General features: G+C 43.2%; 1 protein-coding gene across 1 annotated transcript in view; it reads right to left on the minus strand.

Annotated features, from left to right (window-relative positions):
- The window catches only part of Camkii (Calcium/calmodulin-dependent protein kinase II), a gene marked incomplete in the record, with an annotated part of 218,706 nt that overhangs the window by 8,691 nt on the left and 190,224 nt on the right, over nt 1-19,791 (minus strand). Inside the window, 7 exon segments of the mRNA XM_077686096.1 lie at nt 1,617-1,711; nt 3,491-3,566; nt 3,907-3,939; nt 4,573-4,641; nt 4,810-4,941; nt 7,896-7,949; nt 14,744-14,833. Coding sequence (XP_077542222.1) covers nt 1,617-1,711; nt 3,491-3,566; nt 3,907-3,939; nt 4,573-4,641; nt 4,810-4,941; nt 7,896-7,949; nt 14,744-14,833 — 549 coding nt within the window.

A 19,791-nucleotide genomic window follows, 5' to 3' on the forward strand; every position in this document is an offset into this window, starting at 1 on the left:
GGCTACATTTGAATGCACAAGTTATAGCATTGAAAGCAAAACACTGTAGTTCAGTGCTCAGCTAGATTACAGTAACCAGCACAAAACGAACTAACCATTAAAAACCATGCTACATGTGCACTCTGACCAGAATACAATCATTATCATTACACAAGGGGGTGTGGAGGACTGTGCAGTTGTAATACTGTATACACACATTTTTTAGAAAGCTCTAAATACCATACACTAACATACAGGCATGAAAATCTGAATGAGTGCTACGGTGGGTTATTTAAAAAAAGAAAAGCCACTTCCTGCACTGAACAATTTTCTGTATTTTAAAAATAAATCAGTTTGGGTTCTATGTATTACTCTTTTGCTCAGTCAAACAAACTAAGACTCCTTGCTGAGAAACCAGTCCCAAATAACATCTGATTGATTGATTGTAGGGTTTAACGCGCCGACGCAACGCAGGTGATGAGGCGCGCCGTAGTGGAGGGCTCCGAAATAATTTTGACCACCTGGGGATCTTTAACGTGCACTATCTTGTGCATGTACATAACACATGCACATACAGTTTTATTCCCCTCCTCCTTTTTTTTTTTTTTTTTCAGCCAGTTATTTCGAGGTTACCAAAAAAAATTGTTGAACCTTTGCCTACCAAAGTTTTTCCCCTACCAAAGTTTTTGCCTACCAAAGAACCCACTCTCTGTGGTTGTTGAAAAGAATTTTTGAGGAATGAATGGGTGCGTCAATGTTTGTAGCAGCTGCATAGATAAAATGACTAACATTTTTTCAATATGCATGCAGACGAGGCAGCAGCCTTGAGTGAGCCAGGCTCATATTCAATTGTTAGTGCTGAAAACAACATTCGAATTTTCGCATTACAAAAGGTGCAGAATTTGCAGCAGCATGTTTTCCATCTTGGCTAGTTAAATGCTACAAGCAACTTTCTTAAACACTCTTTTCTTGGCTCATGAACGACCCTCCATAGTTTTTAAAGACATGACATATACTGCCCACCCGTATATTTGTACACAACTCCTTTAGCATTAGAGGTGCACCCTTTGTATATGCACTTAGTGTCAAGAGTTGTCTTTTCTCAAAGACTGGCTGTGCGCCCGTTGTTAGTTTACTCTTGTTAAAAATACATAGCAAAGGTCTCCAGCTAGCCCAGTCTGTGTACTGCGCAAGTCGTGAAAAACAGGTGGTTATTGCCTGGCAATGCAGCATGTGCTGCACCACCTCTACAGTGAGCACTAACATAAGGGGAAGTTATGGCCACGTTCTTCTGCTCATTGCAGATAGTATTGAAGCGGAGGAGACAGTGGCAGATCCCAGGTACAAATACCATTTCTATGGCAAGCTCTCAGCCTGGACGCTAGACTTCTAAGGGAAGCCCACGCACACACAAGTGACACACAACGCAGATCGGGAAGGCCCATCTGGAGTGCTAGGGCTGGCCACAGCGACTTAAGGCGGGTTATGCACAGCTAGGGCCACAGAAGTGTCTCATTCATGTGCACATGGCACAACTCGAGTCAAGCATGCAGTGCCACACTAACTGTGAACTCTTTACTTAAAGTTCAAGATAGAGTGCCGCTTGCAAAAGCGAGATCAACAGAACCATGCAGTACCATTGTCGAAATAAAACTTGTGGAACTCCATCCCTTCCACTAAGTTACCTAGAGCTTCAGGCTCAAATGCAGTCAAGTGGGGGTCGCACAGCTTTCTGTAAGACAAGCATAGAGCCGTCCATGAGAAACAGACAGTCACGACAAGATGAAAAAGGAACCTGCTCACATGTCACGAGTTGAACAAAGAATTGGGTCAACAGACATGACCAAAAAAACAGCGTCCAATGATTCCACCCCAGATCAATCAATGATTTTCAATTTCATCTCTAATTTTTTTCCCCCTCCTACACGCCCTTTTCCCTTAGGCCAAAGAGCCATCATACCATAAATAAAGACATCACTCATTCATTTCTAAATTTGCGCACACTGCAGTGAGCTTCTTTATTGCACTCCTTGATTAGTCTAGATAATGAGTGCAGAAAACTGTAATTACTCATTATGCAGTTTCAAAAATATGATTGCACATCACTATCTGTTCATGTAAAAATCTATTTCATAATTGTTTTTTACAACAGCTCAAATGTTAATAAAATTTGGCCGAAGACCCACGAGTCCCTTTAGTGCAGTTGCAAGCAAATGTGCAGATAAATTTTGAGGGCAATCCACGAGATTCATGCGACAGTATGGATTACTTTTCCCCAGTTCACTTTTATGGACTAATTTTTTTCCGGTTCTACCCTGTTGAGCATTCCTGTTTTGTGCGGAATAATCAGGCGGACATTGATTAAAGGGAGACCTTGGTCTCCACGCCATTTTTGTTACTGGTCTCTGCCATCTTTGAACTGCTCGTATAATCACAGCACCCCTATTACAATATCTCAATTGTGTGCTGTTACAGTTGTCTGTAAGGTGGTAACGTGCTAAACATTTCATTTATGTTAGTTGTTCCTGAAAGGTACTAGAACCATGCCCATACTGTTGAATTATGAAACAATAGCATAGGTGATATACGGCCCTGTCTGCCACCGAACGAAGCCTGCTTTGATTGATTCTGGCAGTGCGCTACGACAAAATGCGAGTGTCAGGTGTGTCGTTTTGATTTATTCGTCCTCGCGCCTCGTTTTTTGTTGTTCGCTTGGATATTCATGTCGTGAGTTACTACCTTTTGGCCTTGTTTTGTCTCGTGACACATTCAGTGAATGTTGCATTCAGGAATATGAATTTACTAATCACTGGGGTGTCTTTATAAACAAATTGTATTATAAAAAAAAAAAAAACAGGAAAGTTGTTAGGGTTTTAAATATACTATGGTGGAGTGGGGCTTGAAAATGGCTCTGGATGCGGGCCCTCCTCGGGGCGCGATCACTTTGGGGGAGGAATTCAGAGAAAACCATACGACATGAAACAAAAGAGGGCATGGTCAGCAGAGTTTAACTCTTGCAGGCTTAGCAAGGACCTGACAGAAAAAATAGGAGCCCATTGGCCAGTGCTTGACCAAGGCCAGTGCTTGACCAAGGCACAGACTGTCACCGTTTGAGGTTTCTCACATGCAAGCAGAACAGAATTGAAATGAGGAGCAAACTCGTGAAATCACCTGGGCAAATTGCTTTGGAGACATGATGATAGAGGTGAAGGTGTGCACGTAGGCATTCACATGAAGAAACAGGACAGCGCTAGTCATCTGAATGTCTCTTCATGCAGACGGCAAAGTGTGTACCTCTGCCTTCGTTACAAACTTGTGAAACTTGACCATCAATCTCAAGCCCTCAGGCATCCAGCGAGAAATGACTTTGCACAGCCAATAAGTACACAGCTGAAGTGTACCGTCTACAATCATTACGTTTTAGTGCCACTTGTTTTGACTATAATTTGATTATAATTCGGTCAAGTGTATTCCTAAAGTCCCACTGCAAAAGTGATCCAAAGACACTCACGTGTAAGTTTCGTAGTCTCCACCATTGATGGATTCAATGAGTTGTTCAGTGAGCTTGACAATCTCTTGCTTGCGTGCTGCAAGGTATTAGACAAACTCGCCATTTTAGAAGTGCGAAAAAGTTTCAAATTTCCAGGCATTCTGCATTTACAGCCCAGTGCAGAATTCATATCTTTTTGAAGAGTTGCTATTGTTGCTATTCAGCATTGCAGCAGATGTAAAAAGAAAAAGAAAAGTGGGGTGGGATTCGACTTTTGCAATCTAAACGGCAATGAAAACGGGCAGACTTAAAGCTTGCTCAGTGCTTTCATATATACGCATTACATTGACATAAAGGCTTACTGAATAAAAATGAAGTAACTGCGCTGTAAGAAAATTTGGTTCTGCAGAGCAAGATTGCATGTGGAATATACTCACGATCATGGGCAGAACCATTATTGTTCCTTATGGCTGATACCATAGAAAAAAAAAAAAAGAGGTTTAGCGGGTCATTTGGGAGCTTCTCAGATCAAGGAAAGCAAATAACACGCTGGCTTCTTTTCAGGGTAGATTAGAAAGGTCACGGGCAAGAGGAAAATTTGCACAAATAGAAGCAGCCAGAAAGCAGTTGGAAAATTAAGGGTGGCTCACACGCGAGATGCATACGTGGTCCAAAAAGCAAGTAGTGCTAGCTATGTCTATGGCACACACTCCATGCAAAGTCTATGCTCGTCACACCACAATGCTGGCTGTGCACACTGATAGTACACGCAGCCAAGGTGAAGGAAAAGCTCACGGCAGAGGCACATAGGCAGTAGCAACAACACCTGGCAACGTTCACTCAAGCCGATCGTGGACCTCCACTCCTAAGTGAACAGCTATAGCCAGTGAAAAGGCCATCGAAATAGCAAGCCTGCAGTTTACGGAGTAGTGCGCCATAAAAAGTAATTACATAGTAACAAAGAAAGAAAGAACGGGAAACAAGCTTTTGCTGCTTTTTCTATTTCTGTCACACTGATCACAGAGAAAAAGAACACATTGAAGTGCTCTTAGCTCAAGTCAAAAGTTTGTCGGAATTTATGAAATAAGTTTTTTTGGACCCACCACATCTGACACCTTGGGAATTTCCAATGTTGAGTAACGATTGCGTGTGTCCAGTCCCCATGGCTCCATCTGCCCGTGCACGCATGCAAAATGAAAAGTCGTGCAAGAAAAAAGTGTGCTGCCAATTTTAGCCATAGGGTGCCAGTGCTTTCAGCATGAAAAGCATGAGAAGCGGAAGCAAAATGTCACTCATAGCATGTACCATTACAAAATTTATAACAAAGACCAATGTCTCACCTGAAGCACTTAGAAAGGTGATAGCAGGCACACTGCATGTAGGAGAGGCTACTGCACTAGCTAAGTTTGCTACTTGTGCAATTTCTTGCGTGCTTTTGGGGTTCCCCTTGCTATCGAAGCATGGCGATTTAACTTTTTTTGGGAAAAAAAAGAACAAAAGGACACAGGCAAAAGAGTAAGCCAGAGCCCAGAGTGCATTGGTGTGCCTTCAACGTATCTGGCACGGAAGCAGAGTGGAATCTCATTAACAGGTTGCAATGAAAATTTGACTTCAACTCTACTAAGCAATTCATGAAAAACCCAACTCGACCAAAATCCAAATAAAACGAAGTTATCAGCCTGGGTCTTTCTCGCTTTTATTGAATTTCAGTTCCGTCAGTGTCACAATGTGAGAATTGCTCTCAAGTAGCTCAATGTGCAAAGTGTGCAGACAATACGAAACAGTTTTTTGGGGCTTGCAGCAAGTTCTTTTGTGAGCACATAATTACTGCACTAGTTTCATCGGTGAAAGCTTCAGAACATGATGAAGTCAGCCAAAACATCAAGGCTTCAGAAATTTTAACAATTGTAAGCTATAATTCCCTTATGTGTTTTCCCATATTTAGACTAACTCTGAAGATGGCTCCACATGATAATTATGTAGTTTCTACCATCATATATCTCACATTATGGGAAGCCACACATATGAGCTGACCCTCGCCTGCCTGTATTTATGTTCTGCTTTTCTTTGCACTTTTAGGTTTATGCACATTTAAGTGACGCACATATATACCAACCTCATTATGCCAGCTCGCTAGCTGAGATCTACATGTTTTCCAAGGCTCAAGACAAGAGCTGTACTGTGCTGGTGGTAACAGCTTCGGAAACTATGCTTGGATTGCACTCAGTGACACGGCACAGCACGCTTGGAACTAATTTTACAGCTTAATAAACCTTGGTGGCACCAGTGGCAAGGAGCCATTTTGAGTGCCCATTTCAAACTCCAAAGTTTAATGAGCTGTAAAATTAGCTCCAAGCAGTGCATCGAAAATCTGATTCTCTTATTGCACTCCCAAGTGTTTATAGTGTTGGAAAATGTAAGGATTACAGTGTTACGACCAATACTGTTTTGTCTATTGTTCCTCCAAAACTGACGAATTATCTCTACTTATCTCGGAAACTAATTGACTGACTGAAAAAATAATGCCACATTTGAAATCAGTGGGGGAAAAGCACCAAGACTGACAAGTTTCACAGATTTTACTTGAAAATCAAAAGAAATAGTCTAATAGACTAAAAATATTAAAAAAAAAAATCAGCTTTGGCTAAATATGCGAACTATCTAGCTAACAATGTTTCTAGTACTCACATGTGAATCGGTGCACAGTGAGCAGGAGCAACAAAAATTGTTTTTTCAGACCTCTTTGGGAGTTGGTTCTGCGAGTTGCCGGCAAGGCAGCTACTTTATGCACCCTGTTATAACAAAGGCTACTATTAAGAACTTTAAAGTTCAGTAAAAGAGTATCAGTACGCATTGCACTGAAGGAGTAAAAGAAATTCGAAATTCTTCTTTGAACTGTTGCTCTGAACGAGTTTTATCGAGTCAAACTTGATTGCAATGGTCCAAGAGATCCCACACTTTCCAAGCCAGTATTACGTTTCAGGCACTTGAAGGCAGTGATAACACAAACAATAAGCAAGCTATCAGAAAAAAAAATGTAAAAAAAAACACACAAGAGCTAGAGCAAGCGCACAAACCAGAACAATAAGGTGCACAAGAGCACCTCCATGGCTGCAAAACCAAAACTCACAGTGAAATGCATGCATTTTCCTAGGAAAGAAGACAACAATTTACAGCTCAGGTCAAGCAAATGCAGACTGCCATACAAACAGCAGCAAGGCGACTGTTGAAGACACTTGCTGCAGTCTAAGAAAAAAAAAAACGTCTCTACAGACATTGCAAGCAACTATCTTTTTTTTTTTTGGCATGCTTAACAAATTTGGAGTGTGCCATACACCACACCATAGTCTTTCGCATAAACAAAGCCATGCAGAATGTCCAAAACATATATGAGGCAAGTGAATATGAGGCAAGTGAATAAAAGCCAGTAAAACCACGCATCCCCAAATGAAATGTAACCAAGGAGAGAGTGCTTCGATCTACATTTCAAAATCCTCGTGCAGAAATTTTTCTTTAGCTCTTTGCTACGACCACGCAACATGCTTGGGAGGCAAATTTTGTGCTGCTGGACATACGAAGAATCATCGCTGCAGGTCAAAAGCAATAGATTGTAGTAATAGTAAAATTCTAGGATGGCTTGCACACATCCTAAAAGTACCAGCACCCTAAGTTAAGCAAGGAAAGACAAATGTATTCACTGTGCATGCTGCTGAAATCCACTTTCGAGTATATTCACACGTCAAAACAAATACTGCAAGTAAGGACTGTTGAGGCAGCCTAAACTTGTGCATCCTTCCATTCATCTATGTAGTTGAGTGCACTTGCATTGAGTTGCCCTCAGAAAGTCACCCTGTGACATGGCAGTTCAATTCTTTCAGCAACAGTGAAAACAAAAGCTCACGACAAAAACCCTTCACTAAAGCCATGTTTACAGAGCCTCCTGCAGTAATGATGAAAGTTCAACACCATAAAGTCAATACGTACTTTACATTACTGGCCCCACTACAAGCTTGCACAAAAGCTTCCATTCTTTCGCTTTCAAATTGCTGAAATCATTGATGGGAGCTACGACACTGCCGGTAACAACATGCTCTATCATTTTGAAAAGACCGTATATGCGCCAAGCTTTAATCCGACTTCCTGTCCAACATGCAGAGGCCACCTCTGGTTCATTCTGCAAGCTTTAGGGCAGCAGCAACAGCCAATGCGTGATGTACACAACAGTGACCAAAGCACTTCACACGCACACCACATCACCACCACCGTGTACACACACCAACGGGTTCCCCAGACTCATTTCAGCCGAGCATTTGCAGCACAACAGACCCAAGCAGCACAGTGAGTACACGAGAGAGAGAGAGAAAGACAGAGAGAGAGAAAGTAAAACAACTCTGTGAGGCCAGCCAAGAAGGTACTCCCTGCCTACCTTGGTCCACCTGAATAACGGTTTTACTTCGTTCAGGTGCAGCGTGGACGTTGTCTAAAAAGAACGGGAAAGAGACAGTGGGAGAAGAAGGGGAAAAAAATAAAAAATAAACCAAGAACAAAACAGGGATGTGAAGAGGGGGCAAGAAAAGACAGCGTAAGTGCTCACCAACCATGCAGTTTAGTGGGCGTTCATGTGACATAGCAAACCAGAAGCCTCTGCTAGGCCTGTTATTTCGAAAGAAGCAACCGGACCAGCACGCCATACCCAACAACTACCGGCAGTGGTCCCAACGACACTGGCTCAATGCCACATATGGGTTACGACAGAAGGCTTCAGATTACTCTGGGCCACACAGCGTTCGCTTGCGCACATGCAATGCACACGGACGCAGGTAAACGCACAAAGTGCCTTACCCTGCCAGCAATTTAGATAGCTTACTGCGCACGTGTTCTAACCAGTCCTACACATGCCTTACTTCCGCAGTAGCAAACCAATGCTTGGTGCTGAAAAACAAGGACCGGAAGCCTCAATTCTGCACACGGCACTCAGCAGCTGCGTCAACTTTTGTGCCGCCATGAAAGCTCACTGTGTGGCAACTAAAACATTTTCAATTCACGTCATGAAAATATGCTTTTTTGGCGGAAATTTCATGTGAGTATGTTTATGGGCTAGTTAACAGCTTCCAAGAAATTTTCCATTGAGGAAAGGAATCTGTTAAAAGCTGCACATGCACTGATCTTATGAGAACCTGCCACTCAATAAAGACAACTGCTATCCATAGAATTTGGGCCTCGTCCAAATTCCTGCTGTATGATTGTAGAAGCAAAAAGAAACAGCCCTGGGAATGTCTACAGTGAAACAATGGGGAGGATGAATTTCAATCTGAAATACAGCACAAATATGTACTACGACCAGGATTACCAGCAGAAATTTCACCCAAGCTTGTCCTCACTGGCCCTAGATACCAAGTCTCCAAAACCACAGCAGAGGGGGGAAAAAACAATGCGAGAGGATACAGAACAAAACTGCTAAACAGCCCTGCACAACAACAGCCACAAATCATGCAAGGAAGTGAAAAAATTTACACAAAGTGCAGAACTGCAAATATGACACACACACACAAAAAAGAAAAAAATTGTCACAAACACCACCAACAACAATGCACAACTATTGGAGAGGCGAAACAGACCCACTGCACAAGACGACAGTCCAGAAATGAACAGCTAGTGTGACCAGAAGTACCTCTGATGGTGTGTGTGCCACCCTGCGTGTTCTGGCAAATCATTTTGAAATTTCAGCTCAAAAAAGTACCTCTGCACAGACTTGCAAATGAAAGCGCATGAAGTAAATAGCTGCAATGCTGTCAGCATAAGTGTAATGAAGGGATGTTACACCAAAAAAAGTGTGAAAACTTCATGATAGAGGAATTTTCAAATATGGATTCTGCATAAAAAAACGGCCATCACAAAACAGCATGAAACTAAAACAGGGCTGACATGAGCCAGTACGAAGCCCCTATGCTCTATACCATGACCAAGAAATAAAAATTATGGCTCTAAACAGCCAAATGACTGCAGAGCCACAAAAATGTTGAAATGATAACTATCAGTTAATGGGATGAGTATAGCTGTGAAAAGCACTAAAGCTAATCAAAGGAACAATGGTTTGAAGCTAATATGTACATACAAGCCAAAACTCTTGATGAACAATGAATTGGGCCATCCCTTTCTGCCCTTCACAAGGTTTCTGAAGGCACTGGCACAGCCAGTTGATGTGAAAGGCAATATGACAAACTACGAGAAAAAAGACAACTACACTGATTCATATTTTTCTGCAAGTGAATGTTTCTTTGCAATTCCAGCCCAATGAGTTACGCTTCTTCAAAACTACAAAAGCAGTTTGCCACTGAGCACTAGTTTCTCAAGAAACACCCTGCACATGTAGTTATCCCTATGCTTAGACTCAAACTAAAATGTTCTTGACAAAGGTAAATGATAGAGTGCCAATGTGTTACGCTAAAACATCGCACCTTTGTAACTCCTTTAAACGTTCATGGTGATACATTGCCAAGCTAGTAGGTGCACAGTTCTAGCATGCTCTTTGTTCCATTTAAAGGGGCCATGAAAACAAAACCCAAGTTCAGTTCATTCAAGGAGTGCTTCGTTAGAATCATACTGACACCACTTCTAACGTAAACTTCGCTCAAATAAGCTACATAATTAAGAAAAAAGGAAATGGCCATTCGACTCACTAGCTCATTTCCTGCACTAGAACCTATGACGTCATATGCACAGCTGTGCGATTGGCTGAGGCCGGCAAAGGCAAATGCAAGTTAGACAGGGCTTATAAGCTTACAGAAGGAGCTATTTCCACTTAAATGTGATGCACATTCATTTTATAGCAGTAAGAATGGTGGGGTAAACAATAGAAGTTACAAAAGTACACATAAACATAAGAGCCCCAGTGCGTACTGCTAGTGGTACTGCGCGCACTATGCTTGTTATACAGTGGAACCCCACTGGCACGTCCCCCAGACGTACGACGACCTGCTTCTTATGACGGATCACCGCAGTCCCGGCAAACTCCCCATAGAAACAATGCAATAAAAACCCCGATGATATGACGATCGGGTACATGCGGTCCGCTTCATACGACGGACCCTGGCGCGGATAAATTGGTGTTTTTCCCATAATTTACATTATTTCGCCGCCTCATCTCGACCTTTATTCTTAACTCTTGTTTGACGCTGCTTGATGTGCAAAGGTCCACATGCAAGCGAACCCACTTGCTGAACAGACGCAAGCAGCAAGCTGGCGGGTACTCGTGAGCAGGAGTTAACCTTCAACGGCCCCACGCGGCAGCAGTACGCCAATGCGCTAACCACGAAAAGTCATAGTTCAGGGATCCGGCGGCTGACAGACCGTGAATTTAAAGTTCCCATCCAGCCGCCAATGAATGCAAAAACACTACGACGCAGCCCCACGGCGATGACTGCACACCTGCTTTCCTCGCCCGCTCGATTCAAGTTTCTGCCTTTCATGACTCTCTCTCCCTCTCCTCTCTGCTTATCAGTGTCTTTCAAAGCGGCATTGTCACTCCCCTTCTTTCTTTGCTAGGGTGCTTACATTCACGCGAGACACGTATACATTGGCACCGCTGTTTTGGGTCACTCGTTGGCCGCCGCAGGCAAGTCACTGTAGCAAGACCGCGCTATAATTTTCGCCCAACACTGTTTAATCGCGAAGTTTGAATCATCTTATCTATTTGGCATTGATGGGTCTTGTGGGAGACGAAAACACCTATGTGTTGAGCACTTTGACCCAATAGCGATGGCATGGTACCGTTCAAAGGGTGTCTTCCCCCTGTAGAGAAGCTCTGTTTTTTTTTTTTTCATCTCCGCCTTGTACTATCGTTGGTTTTGCTTAGCCTTGCCAGTTTCTCACTCACTTTTCCCCCCTCTCTTTTTGCTCGGCCCCGTCGGCCTTATCTTGTACGAAGGCGCGCGGCTGGCGGGGTATAAATAGCGCCGGATGGCACGGGTGTCACGTAGCGTGCGGTGCTTGGCTGGCGGGCTAGCTCCAAAGCCGTGGAGGGGAGGGGGGCACAACATAGAAGATTTTTTTTTTTTTTTTAACTTGGGATTTCAGAGAAAGGTTCGCAAAACACGCGAGAACGCGCTGATATAGTAGTTTAAGTAAGTTCTTAGCCCACCTGTCGCGTGAGACCATCTACTAGGCCGGCATTTAGCCGCACCCCGGTCACACAACACCCCGGTCATACGATGCTTTCCCGCGGTCTCTTGAAAGTCGTATTATCGGGGTTCCACTGTAACTGCACAGCAGCCCGGTGCTTTGGGGTTATCTCGCACAACACTGGCCGATTGGCAAAAGCGACATTGCCTTACGTTATACCATGTTTGTCGAGCATGCCCAATGTTTCACGAAACGATTACTTCCAACCACAACAAAAACAAGCCAGGTGCAAATACGGTCAGAAACAAAGCGAGGGCGAATGGCGGTCCTGCATATTATGGTGGCACCATCAGGAGGACTGACGGTAAACAAGACGTTTCAGCGTCCGCTGCAGAGTAAACGACGTGCTAACATATTCGCTTGAAGACCTTTTGTTGCATCATCGCAGACATCACAAAACACACAATTTGGCAGGAGAATCAAAATTTTAACTTAAATTGATTAATTTCTTAGTGAATAATGCAACTTGTATTTTGTCTGCATGGCCCCTTTAAGGGTTTGTGTATACAGTTGAAGCTTGTTTATTCATACTCTTAATCAGACATTCCTATTAATTCAAACTGATGCCGCTGAACATCACAAGTCCGTGTATTTCCATGTGCAGAAGCTCCCAGCAATTCGAATGCATGAGCATTTGTGACAGTTTCTTCAAACAGATCATGTTGCCGACTGAGCTCCCAAATTCATTGGGCACACTCATGTGGCAGTAGCTTCCACCTGGTAATGTGGCCGTGCGACTGCCGTTGATAGCCACCGCCAATCACTTGAAAAGTAGTAATCATGCAAACCAATTGCATAATAACCAGTTGCCTATGGCTTCCGCTGTCTACTTTATTTACTGCACTTTTCTCTGCCTTAACGATCACGACATTCATCACCGTCTCTTGTGTTCTCCTGTTCCATCATGGTGAGACGGGCATGTTCCACAACATTAAAAGATTCGCCAACTTTTCACGCACATGTTTAGTCATGGCACATGGGTCGTGGTCGTGTTATGCAGCGGGGCATGTAAGCCTCTTATTCACTGTAGCCCCTTTATCCAAGCTCCACTAAATACAAACAAGTTTTCAGTCCCCTTCAAGTTAGAGTTAACGAACCATGACTGTACCACTATAAGTTAGACTAATTGCTATTTGTTGCACATACATATACAACAGGCCAAAAATTTGGGGCTAGTAATGTAATGGGCTCAGCAAAACGTTTGGTAAGTGCAGTAAACACCTTGCTAACCTCTGGTCACAGCATTCAGCCTCCAGTTACCCTACAGCTGGAACCTAGGTCACGCCAATAAATGGTTCCGAGACATTTGCTAAAATAAGCTGCTGATGAAGCCCTGCCTGCAAAGCTTACTAGCAACAGGAGCAGCACGGACAACATTTCTGTTTCTCTTTCTTTCTTTGGGTTGAGAAAAGAACCAAAGCTATGCTTCTGAAATACCTCCGCTGCCTCTTTTTGAGTGCACTCCACGACTTCACAAACATCTTGGACGACCAGTTTAGGAAACCCCCAAGGCGGAGTACGAGTTTCTACAGAAGAAAAATTGACATCCATTTGAACTGAATTAACGTGTCCATATGGGCTGGTTGGTATGCCATCATATGAATTAGGTTTAAGCACCAAGCACGGTTTCAGAAAATAGACATTGATCTGTACTAGCAAAATCTGTTTCCTGAAGTCGTGCTTGGGGCTTAAACCTAATTCATATTATCCACCTGAAATTCAGCAATAGAGCTACCAAGGAAAGAGCTTTCTCAATTTCACAGTTGAAGAAGCACCCTTCCTGCTCTAAGTCAACATCTGAAACCAGGACGATTTTTTTTTTTTTTCACTGCAAAGTGTTCTGAGAAAGCTCTTTCCTCTGTAGCTGTATGGCTGCAGTTCAGGTGGATGTCAAGTGCACCTTTGGAAATAACATTTTGGACACCTCAAGCTAATTTGCACAAACAAAAATACTCACCTTTGTATTCATTACATTTTATCTTACATGCCTTGGATTCTTCTACATGCAACAAAATTGAGACTACAAGCTTAAAAAAGCAAGGCTCATAAAGCACCAAATGCAATGTTTTAATTGCCCTTAAAATTCTGGCACTTTGGAGGCACCACTGATTCAAAACCAGCAAGGCTGCAGAAACCTAATCAAAGAGCCCAACATAAGCTTTACTGTAAAGCGCATACAGTGATTCCAAGGTGCTCAGAATGTAGCATGTTACCCTGAAAGTGTGCAGAAGGCCTCAAAGCAAGTCTAGTCGACTACTTTTTGTGTAAAATGTGCACTATACACATTTTATACCACCCTGCATGAGCAGATACATGCTATAATGAAACCTCTGATGCTTGAAAAAAATAGGTAGCTGTACGGCCAAAATATATAAATTTCAAAACCAGAACAAAGAATGCCACTTTTATGGACAGAATTTATTAATGAAATGTGGCCTCGCATGTGACGTTAATTTGAAAATCCCAACTAGCTTTAGGCCACACTTGCCTGGCTGCTCCTTTCAGGAAGCCCAAGTGACAAAGATCTTTTTGCAAAACTTGAGTTTTGAACTATAACTGGAAGCGGCAGCACAGAAAATATTTTGTACCTTAGCAGCAAATTATTTTTGAAGACTTTTAAAAACTGTATACAAACACACACATATGCAGTAAAACCTCGTTACAAGAGACACTGTTACAAGAGACGCTTGGTTATAAGAGACATTTGAATGAAGACCGTTCGGTTAGTTTTTCTATGTTTGCCATGTTAGCAACATCGCATAAAAGAGACCTTGGTTACAAGAGATGTTTCCTGGGTCCCTTGAGTGTCTCTTGTAACAAGGTTTTATGTGTGTGTGCTGTTTATTGCTGATACTCTCCTCTTAGAGCAAATATCCTCACGGTCCACACAGTAGTAAGGACAGCTTTATACCTGTTTTATGTTACTAAGCAACTCTCAAGTCAGACGAAGGGTCCGTGTCTCTTCTAACACAGCAGTATCTTGATAGATAAAGGTCGCATGGAAAACAGCACTTCTGCAGTTCAATGCAGCCGAGCGCACCGGCATCAAGTACCGCACCAAGAAAAATTTCAAGTAAACCAAAGCAAGCAAACCTTTCACATCATCGTCCTCGATGGTGGTGCTGCTATCAGTCGATTCCTTCACCTGGGAGCCCTCACCCTTTTTGGTCATGATGCTTCGACCTAAAAAAGCACACCAAGCTTTCTTACTGCACAGCCGTAGCATTTGGACCAGGAGAGAACTTAAAAGTTCACAAGCACGCTCATTTACTCGTTTCCGATATCCTTTAATCACTTAGCTTAACGATGCAACCCCGTCACCTCCCTTCCCCACAGGGTGGTCAAAGTAGAAGGCCTATGTGCCCTTTCCTTTTAAAAAAATCACAAGGCAGTAAATACAAATCAAGCATTCCAGTGAGCTTTTTAGAAGTACCACGGAAAGTTGAGCTAGTTGAAATTGGCTCATTCTTGGCATGGCGCACAAAAAAAACTAGCTAGAGAAGGAACATGTGCACAATACTTTTTAAAAAACTAATTTTATGCTCAGACAAACAGGCACATACATGGGCTTTATTATCCATGGGAGTACACATGTGCAGAAGGAAATCTACCCCTAAACAGTGCACATGTGCCATTAGCATGGTAATCTATTTTTTTCAGCGTAACTAGCGAAGCGTGGCTAACACAGTTGCCACATTGTCACAGAAATGTGACGAAATGTGGAAGGTTTCCACTAACTTTTTGTGGCACAATAACATTTCAATGTCCTTGGTATACAGAACACATCCACATTCTGCACAGTGAATTGAGCAAAAAGGCGCTCTGCAAGCCTGATGAATCTTCCCCAGTCTAATCTGCCCCCATCATCCTGTTTCAGCAAAATATACACTTCTGCACATTATATTGCTATGCAATGGGTAGCCTAAGTTTTTTTTTTTTTTTTTTTTTTGCCTGCAACAAATTGGCATGAATGTTGTACTTTACATCTCTTGGGACTGCTGCTTAACCTTGTTTCTAACAAGCAAGCACATGCTAACGAGCTTTTTTTTGTGCAGAAAGAGCTGCCTGATCCCTACATCTGGCTGCCAGTTTCTGTAACAATGTGAGAGAGCATGCCTGTAGGGAACCACAAAGAACGCGCCCCGCTCCATACCCCTTTTAAATAATTCTGCCCTCTGATCTAATGGCTCCTGCCACTTTCTTGCTTACCACTAGTAAAACCAAGTCTGGATAGCCTGCCTTCCTAAGAGATACCACTTGCTGAATGAAGGCAGCTGACTCACCCCTAATGCAAGCAGGATTTGTGAAAAGCCAATTAAACAAGCCACTACTATTTCATGCTGAACAATTTCAGATAGATCAGGGGCAAGATTGAGAACAGGCTTCTCCGGTCCCGGTGAAAGCATTTCAGACATGGCCAGGTACAAAAGTGAGTTCTAGGGCTAGGTACTGTAATATTGGATCTTGAAATGAACTTAATAAGCTGTGCCTTCTAGCCAGGAAGGCACAAAGCTGTTTCTGTATCCACCACTAAGTTGGAGGTAGTTGCCAAAAACAAAATAATCATCTGCACACCTGAACAGAGGAAGTCTTTGGCCTACTCCTTATCCACACTGCTAAAAAAAAATTATGCTCAAATGCTACTCTCAAACCAGTGCACACACCACTCTTGTGTAAGTACATTTTGCACCAAAGCTGACAATGGTACTGCCCAGCAGCTCCATAGGAAACTCTCTGTAGACGTACCAGATTTGTTGCGAAAGGCCACCTTACATTTATATGCAGTAACACCGTTCTGGACGCATTTCAGATTTTATTTTCCCTCAAAAATCAGGAGCCAAGAGAGTCTGTGCAAGCCTTCTATATTTTGTCGCACAAAGGTGACTGCGTCAGCCATGCTTCCTTAGATACACTACAGAAAGAAATAAACATGCTTGCAGTACAGTGTAGTGTTTAGTGGTAGATTTCCCCTTGTACAAGTGTAGTCCCCTGGGTCATATATAACGGGGCCTACATAGGCGTCATCTAATGTGATCATAAAAATTTGTCGTTGGTAGTTCTTCCTTCTCTAGTCCTTTTTTTTTTTTTTTTTTTTGCGCGTGTGCACAGTTCCAAATATGAGATTTTTAGAGTGTCTTCGAAGACAAGCATTAACCAAGTGTACTGATACATTGATGTCATAATAGGGGCAGCTAATTTTCTGTTAATTTACCATGGTCTGAGTAAACAAAAATCCTCTAAAACAAGCCAGAACAAAGACACACACAAAGAATAAAAAAATACTGGCTAACTAGTGCTTCACTCACACAGCCAGCGACTCAAACAAAAGGCATGCTAGGAAAAAGAAATGAATGCTTCAAACACCATAAAACACTGGAAACTGGTACAATCTGCTACAAAATTAAAAATCATGCCTGTAGACGTGTTGCTTGTGTTACTGCAATATGTTACTGAAGAGAACACTTGTTACTTGTTTCATACAATTACATTTCATAGCTCTATATCTGTGCTTTGAACATCTAGCTACATATTGTTTTGTTAAACATCTGGTGCTAGATCTTGCACCAATTTTACGAGAAGACGAGCACATACAAAAATCATTGAGCCACTGCAGAGAATTTCAAGCCACCGCAGAAAGACAACACGCAACACAAATAAGGTCATCTGTTAACCAACTAGGGCGATGCTTATGTCAGTGAGAGAAAAAAAAAAGATTTTGGCAAACAGATGTTGAAACAGAATTCAAAGAAATGACTACTTTAGAGTCTCAATCCAAGTACAACCACCACAAAGTTAACATGAAAACAGCACTCAATTATAATCAGGCAGTGGATTTACATGCAATTGATAACGCTTTGATGTGAATTTTGAGCCCGCAGTGAGCACCCATGCATGTCAATTGTTTTTGCCCAGCACTACGATAAGCTGCAAACCCCGAGACCCCATAGGTTGCAAGCTAGGCCGTGCAATGAATTTAATTGCTGAAAACATCCGGAGGATAACAGAAGTCGAGCACCTCCAAGCAATCAGAGAGTTGTTGACAAATATAATGCTGCTGAGAGATCGAGCCCATTGTCCAGTGCCTGATGCGATAACTACCTTGGACACATATGCGTTCCACCACTGAAGACCGGTAAGCTATGTGGGCGAGAAAATGCCTCGACAAAATAAGGTTGTTTGCTGCTCTGTTACTGCAGGTCGTGTATCATGTAATTACGCCAACCAGAACAGCCTATGGAAGCTGCTGCCGTGCGACTGCCCAGGGCTGGAACAAGAGCATCGGTACCTAGTACCTTGTAGGCATGGGCGTCGGCAAAAGAGTGCAAAAGAAGCACTTGCTTCTTTTGCACCCCTGCGTACATCTATTTTACGTACACATCTGTGCCTGCTTAAGAGTTCATTTCAAAAGAGTGTTAGGCAAGCTCCACTAATCCCACACTTTACCCATTCAAGACTGGTGACGGGACATGAAACTGTATGGGGCAGCGATACTTTTTTTTGCACCTTTGGCATTTTCTGCACTCCTAAGAAACTGCTGCATTCAAGGCACTGTATGTAATCTACCGGCAGAGGCAAACTCATTTCCCTTTAGGAGTCACCTAAGCAGTGTTGCAGTGGTGAGTTTGGTGAATGTAATCTACTATTAAAAGATACACTAATAAGACATGGATGCAAGTATGCATTTGGTATTTTCAGAGCAGCTTTCTTGAAATATATTTGTAAAACCAGATTCAACAGTGCACTCGCACCACTTTGAAAATACACTCCAACTGTGTTTTTTGCGAACCTCAGTTCAGCAGCTAGGAAATTTTAAATGCACTCGCAAGAACTCGCCGAAAAAAGACCTACATTTTCCCGACCGCAGCATTTATACTTTATACCATCAACAAAAATATCTTACTTTTCTTGCATATAGGCCTGGAAAAACATTTCAGAATACCTACACCTTTGTACTTTAAGTACACAAGTGCTCTAGTGATTCTTTTTGAGCCGTGCCCACATTTGCAAAACTTCAAGTATGTTTGTGAAGGAAACATAGGGTTCCGCATGTAAATCCACCACCTACTTATAATAGGGATGATAAATCAAAGCCTGCTTGACATTCTGAGACTGGAGATAAAGCCAATTTTAAAATGCTCATTTGGCAGGGTGACACAAATGTTTGCCACACGCAACTTGGCTGGCTTTCGACTTAACAACGGAGTATGCTAGAGCCTTTTTTCGCAGGAAAAGAAACGCCAGCCGCCGACCTGGCTACCGGCAGCACCCGCACATGGCGGACAGAGCCTCCGAGGGATCGAGGTGCATAGCCAGAGGGGTTCAAGCCTGACGTGGTGAGACCTCTATTTACAGCACGGGCACAGTGTTTGCTACAGAGTGCTGCTACCACACACACGCGGCCCCGCTCCAAAGGCATTCTCGACTGCATCCAGTGCACACGATCACCACCATCACAGCACCTCACTTCAATGCAGACAGACACCACCACCAGCAGCAGCCGCGCTGATCACCACGGGGCCACGCGTGTCGCTGGCAATGCAGCCAGCCACCGGCCAAACGCAGATACTCATCGGCTCAATACGAGCGTAACTGGCAGCACATTCATCGGGTAACAAGGGCCCCCATTTGCCCACCCCACCCCCCGGCACCAAATCGTGGCAGCCGCTGCTTCGGCACGAAGGGAAAAAAGCACAGGCAAGATCCATGGACCAGACCAAGTCCTCGCTTAGTCATGGATGTCAGCACGAATATACTACAACACACGAGCTTGTCACACATCTTGAGGGCATGCGTGGCATTCCATAGGCCACAAAACAGGCAGGAGGTGCCACCACAGGGAGTGAAACGCATGCCCAAAACGCTAGAAGGGCTGTGATGAGGCACCTCAAAGCAAGAATGAAAAAAAAATGAAAAGGTGTACATAAAAATCAGGGCCATGCAAAGCGTGCTGCACTCAAAAAACAAACAAAAACTTGAAGAGCACGGCCACAGTGACTACAAGCAAGTATGTAAGCGCACACACATTCTTTCCTTCCCCTCAGAGACGAGCCCTTGAGGCGTGAACACTGGAATACCTTGGGCTCCAACCAACGGCCAGCTCCACACCCACAAGTGAAACAGGCATACTTAAAGCCGCAAGG

Source organism: Haemaphysalis longicornis, unplaced genomic scaffold (genome assembly GCF_048455015.1).
Source record: "Haemaphysalis longicornis isolate Haplotype H1 unplaced genomic scaffold, Haemaphysalis longicornis Haplotype H1 scaffold_1, whole genome shotgun sequence".
NCBI classification, from domain to species: Eukaryota; Metazoa; Arthropoda; class Arachnida; order Ixodida; family Ixodidae; genus Haemaphysalis; species Haemaphysalis longicornis.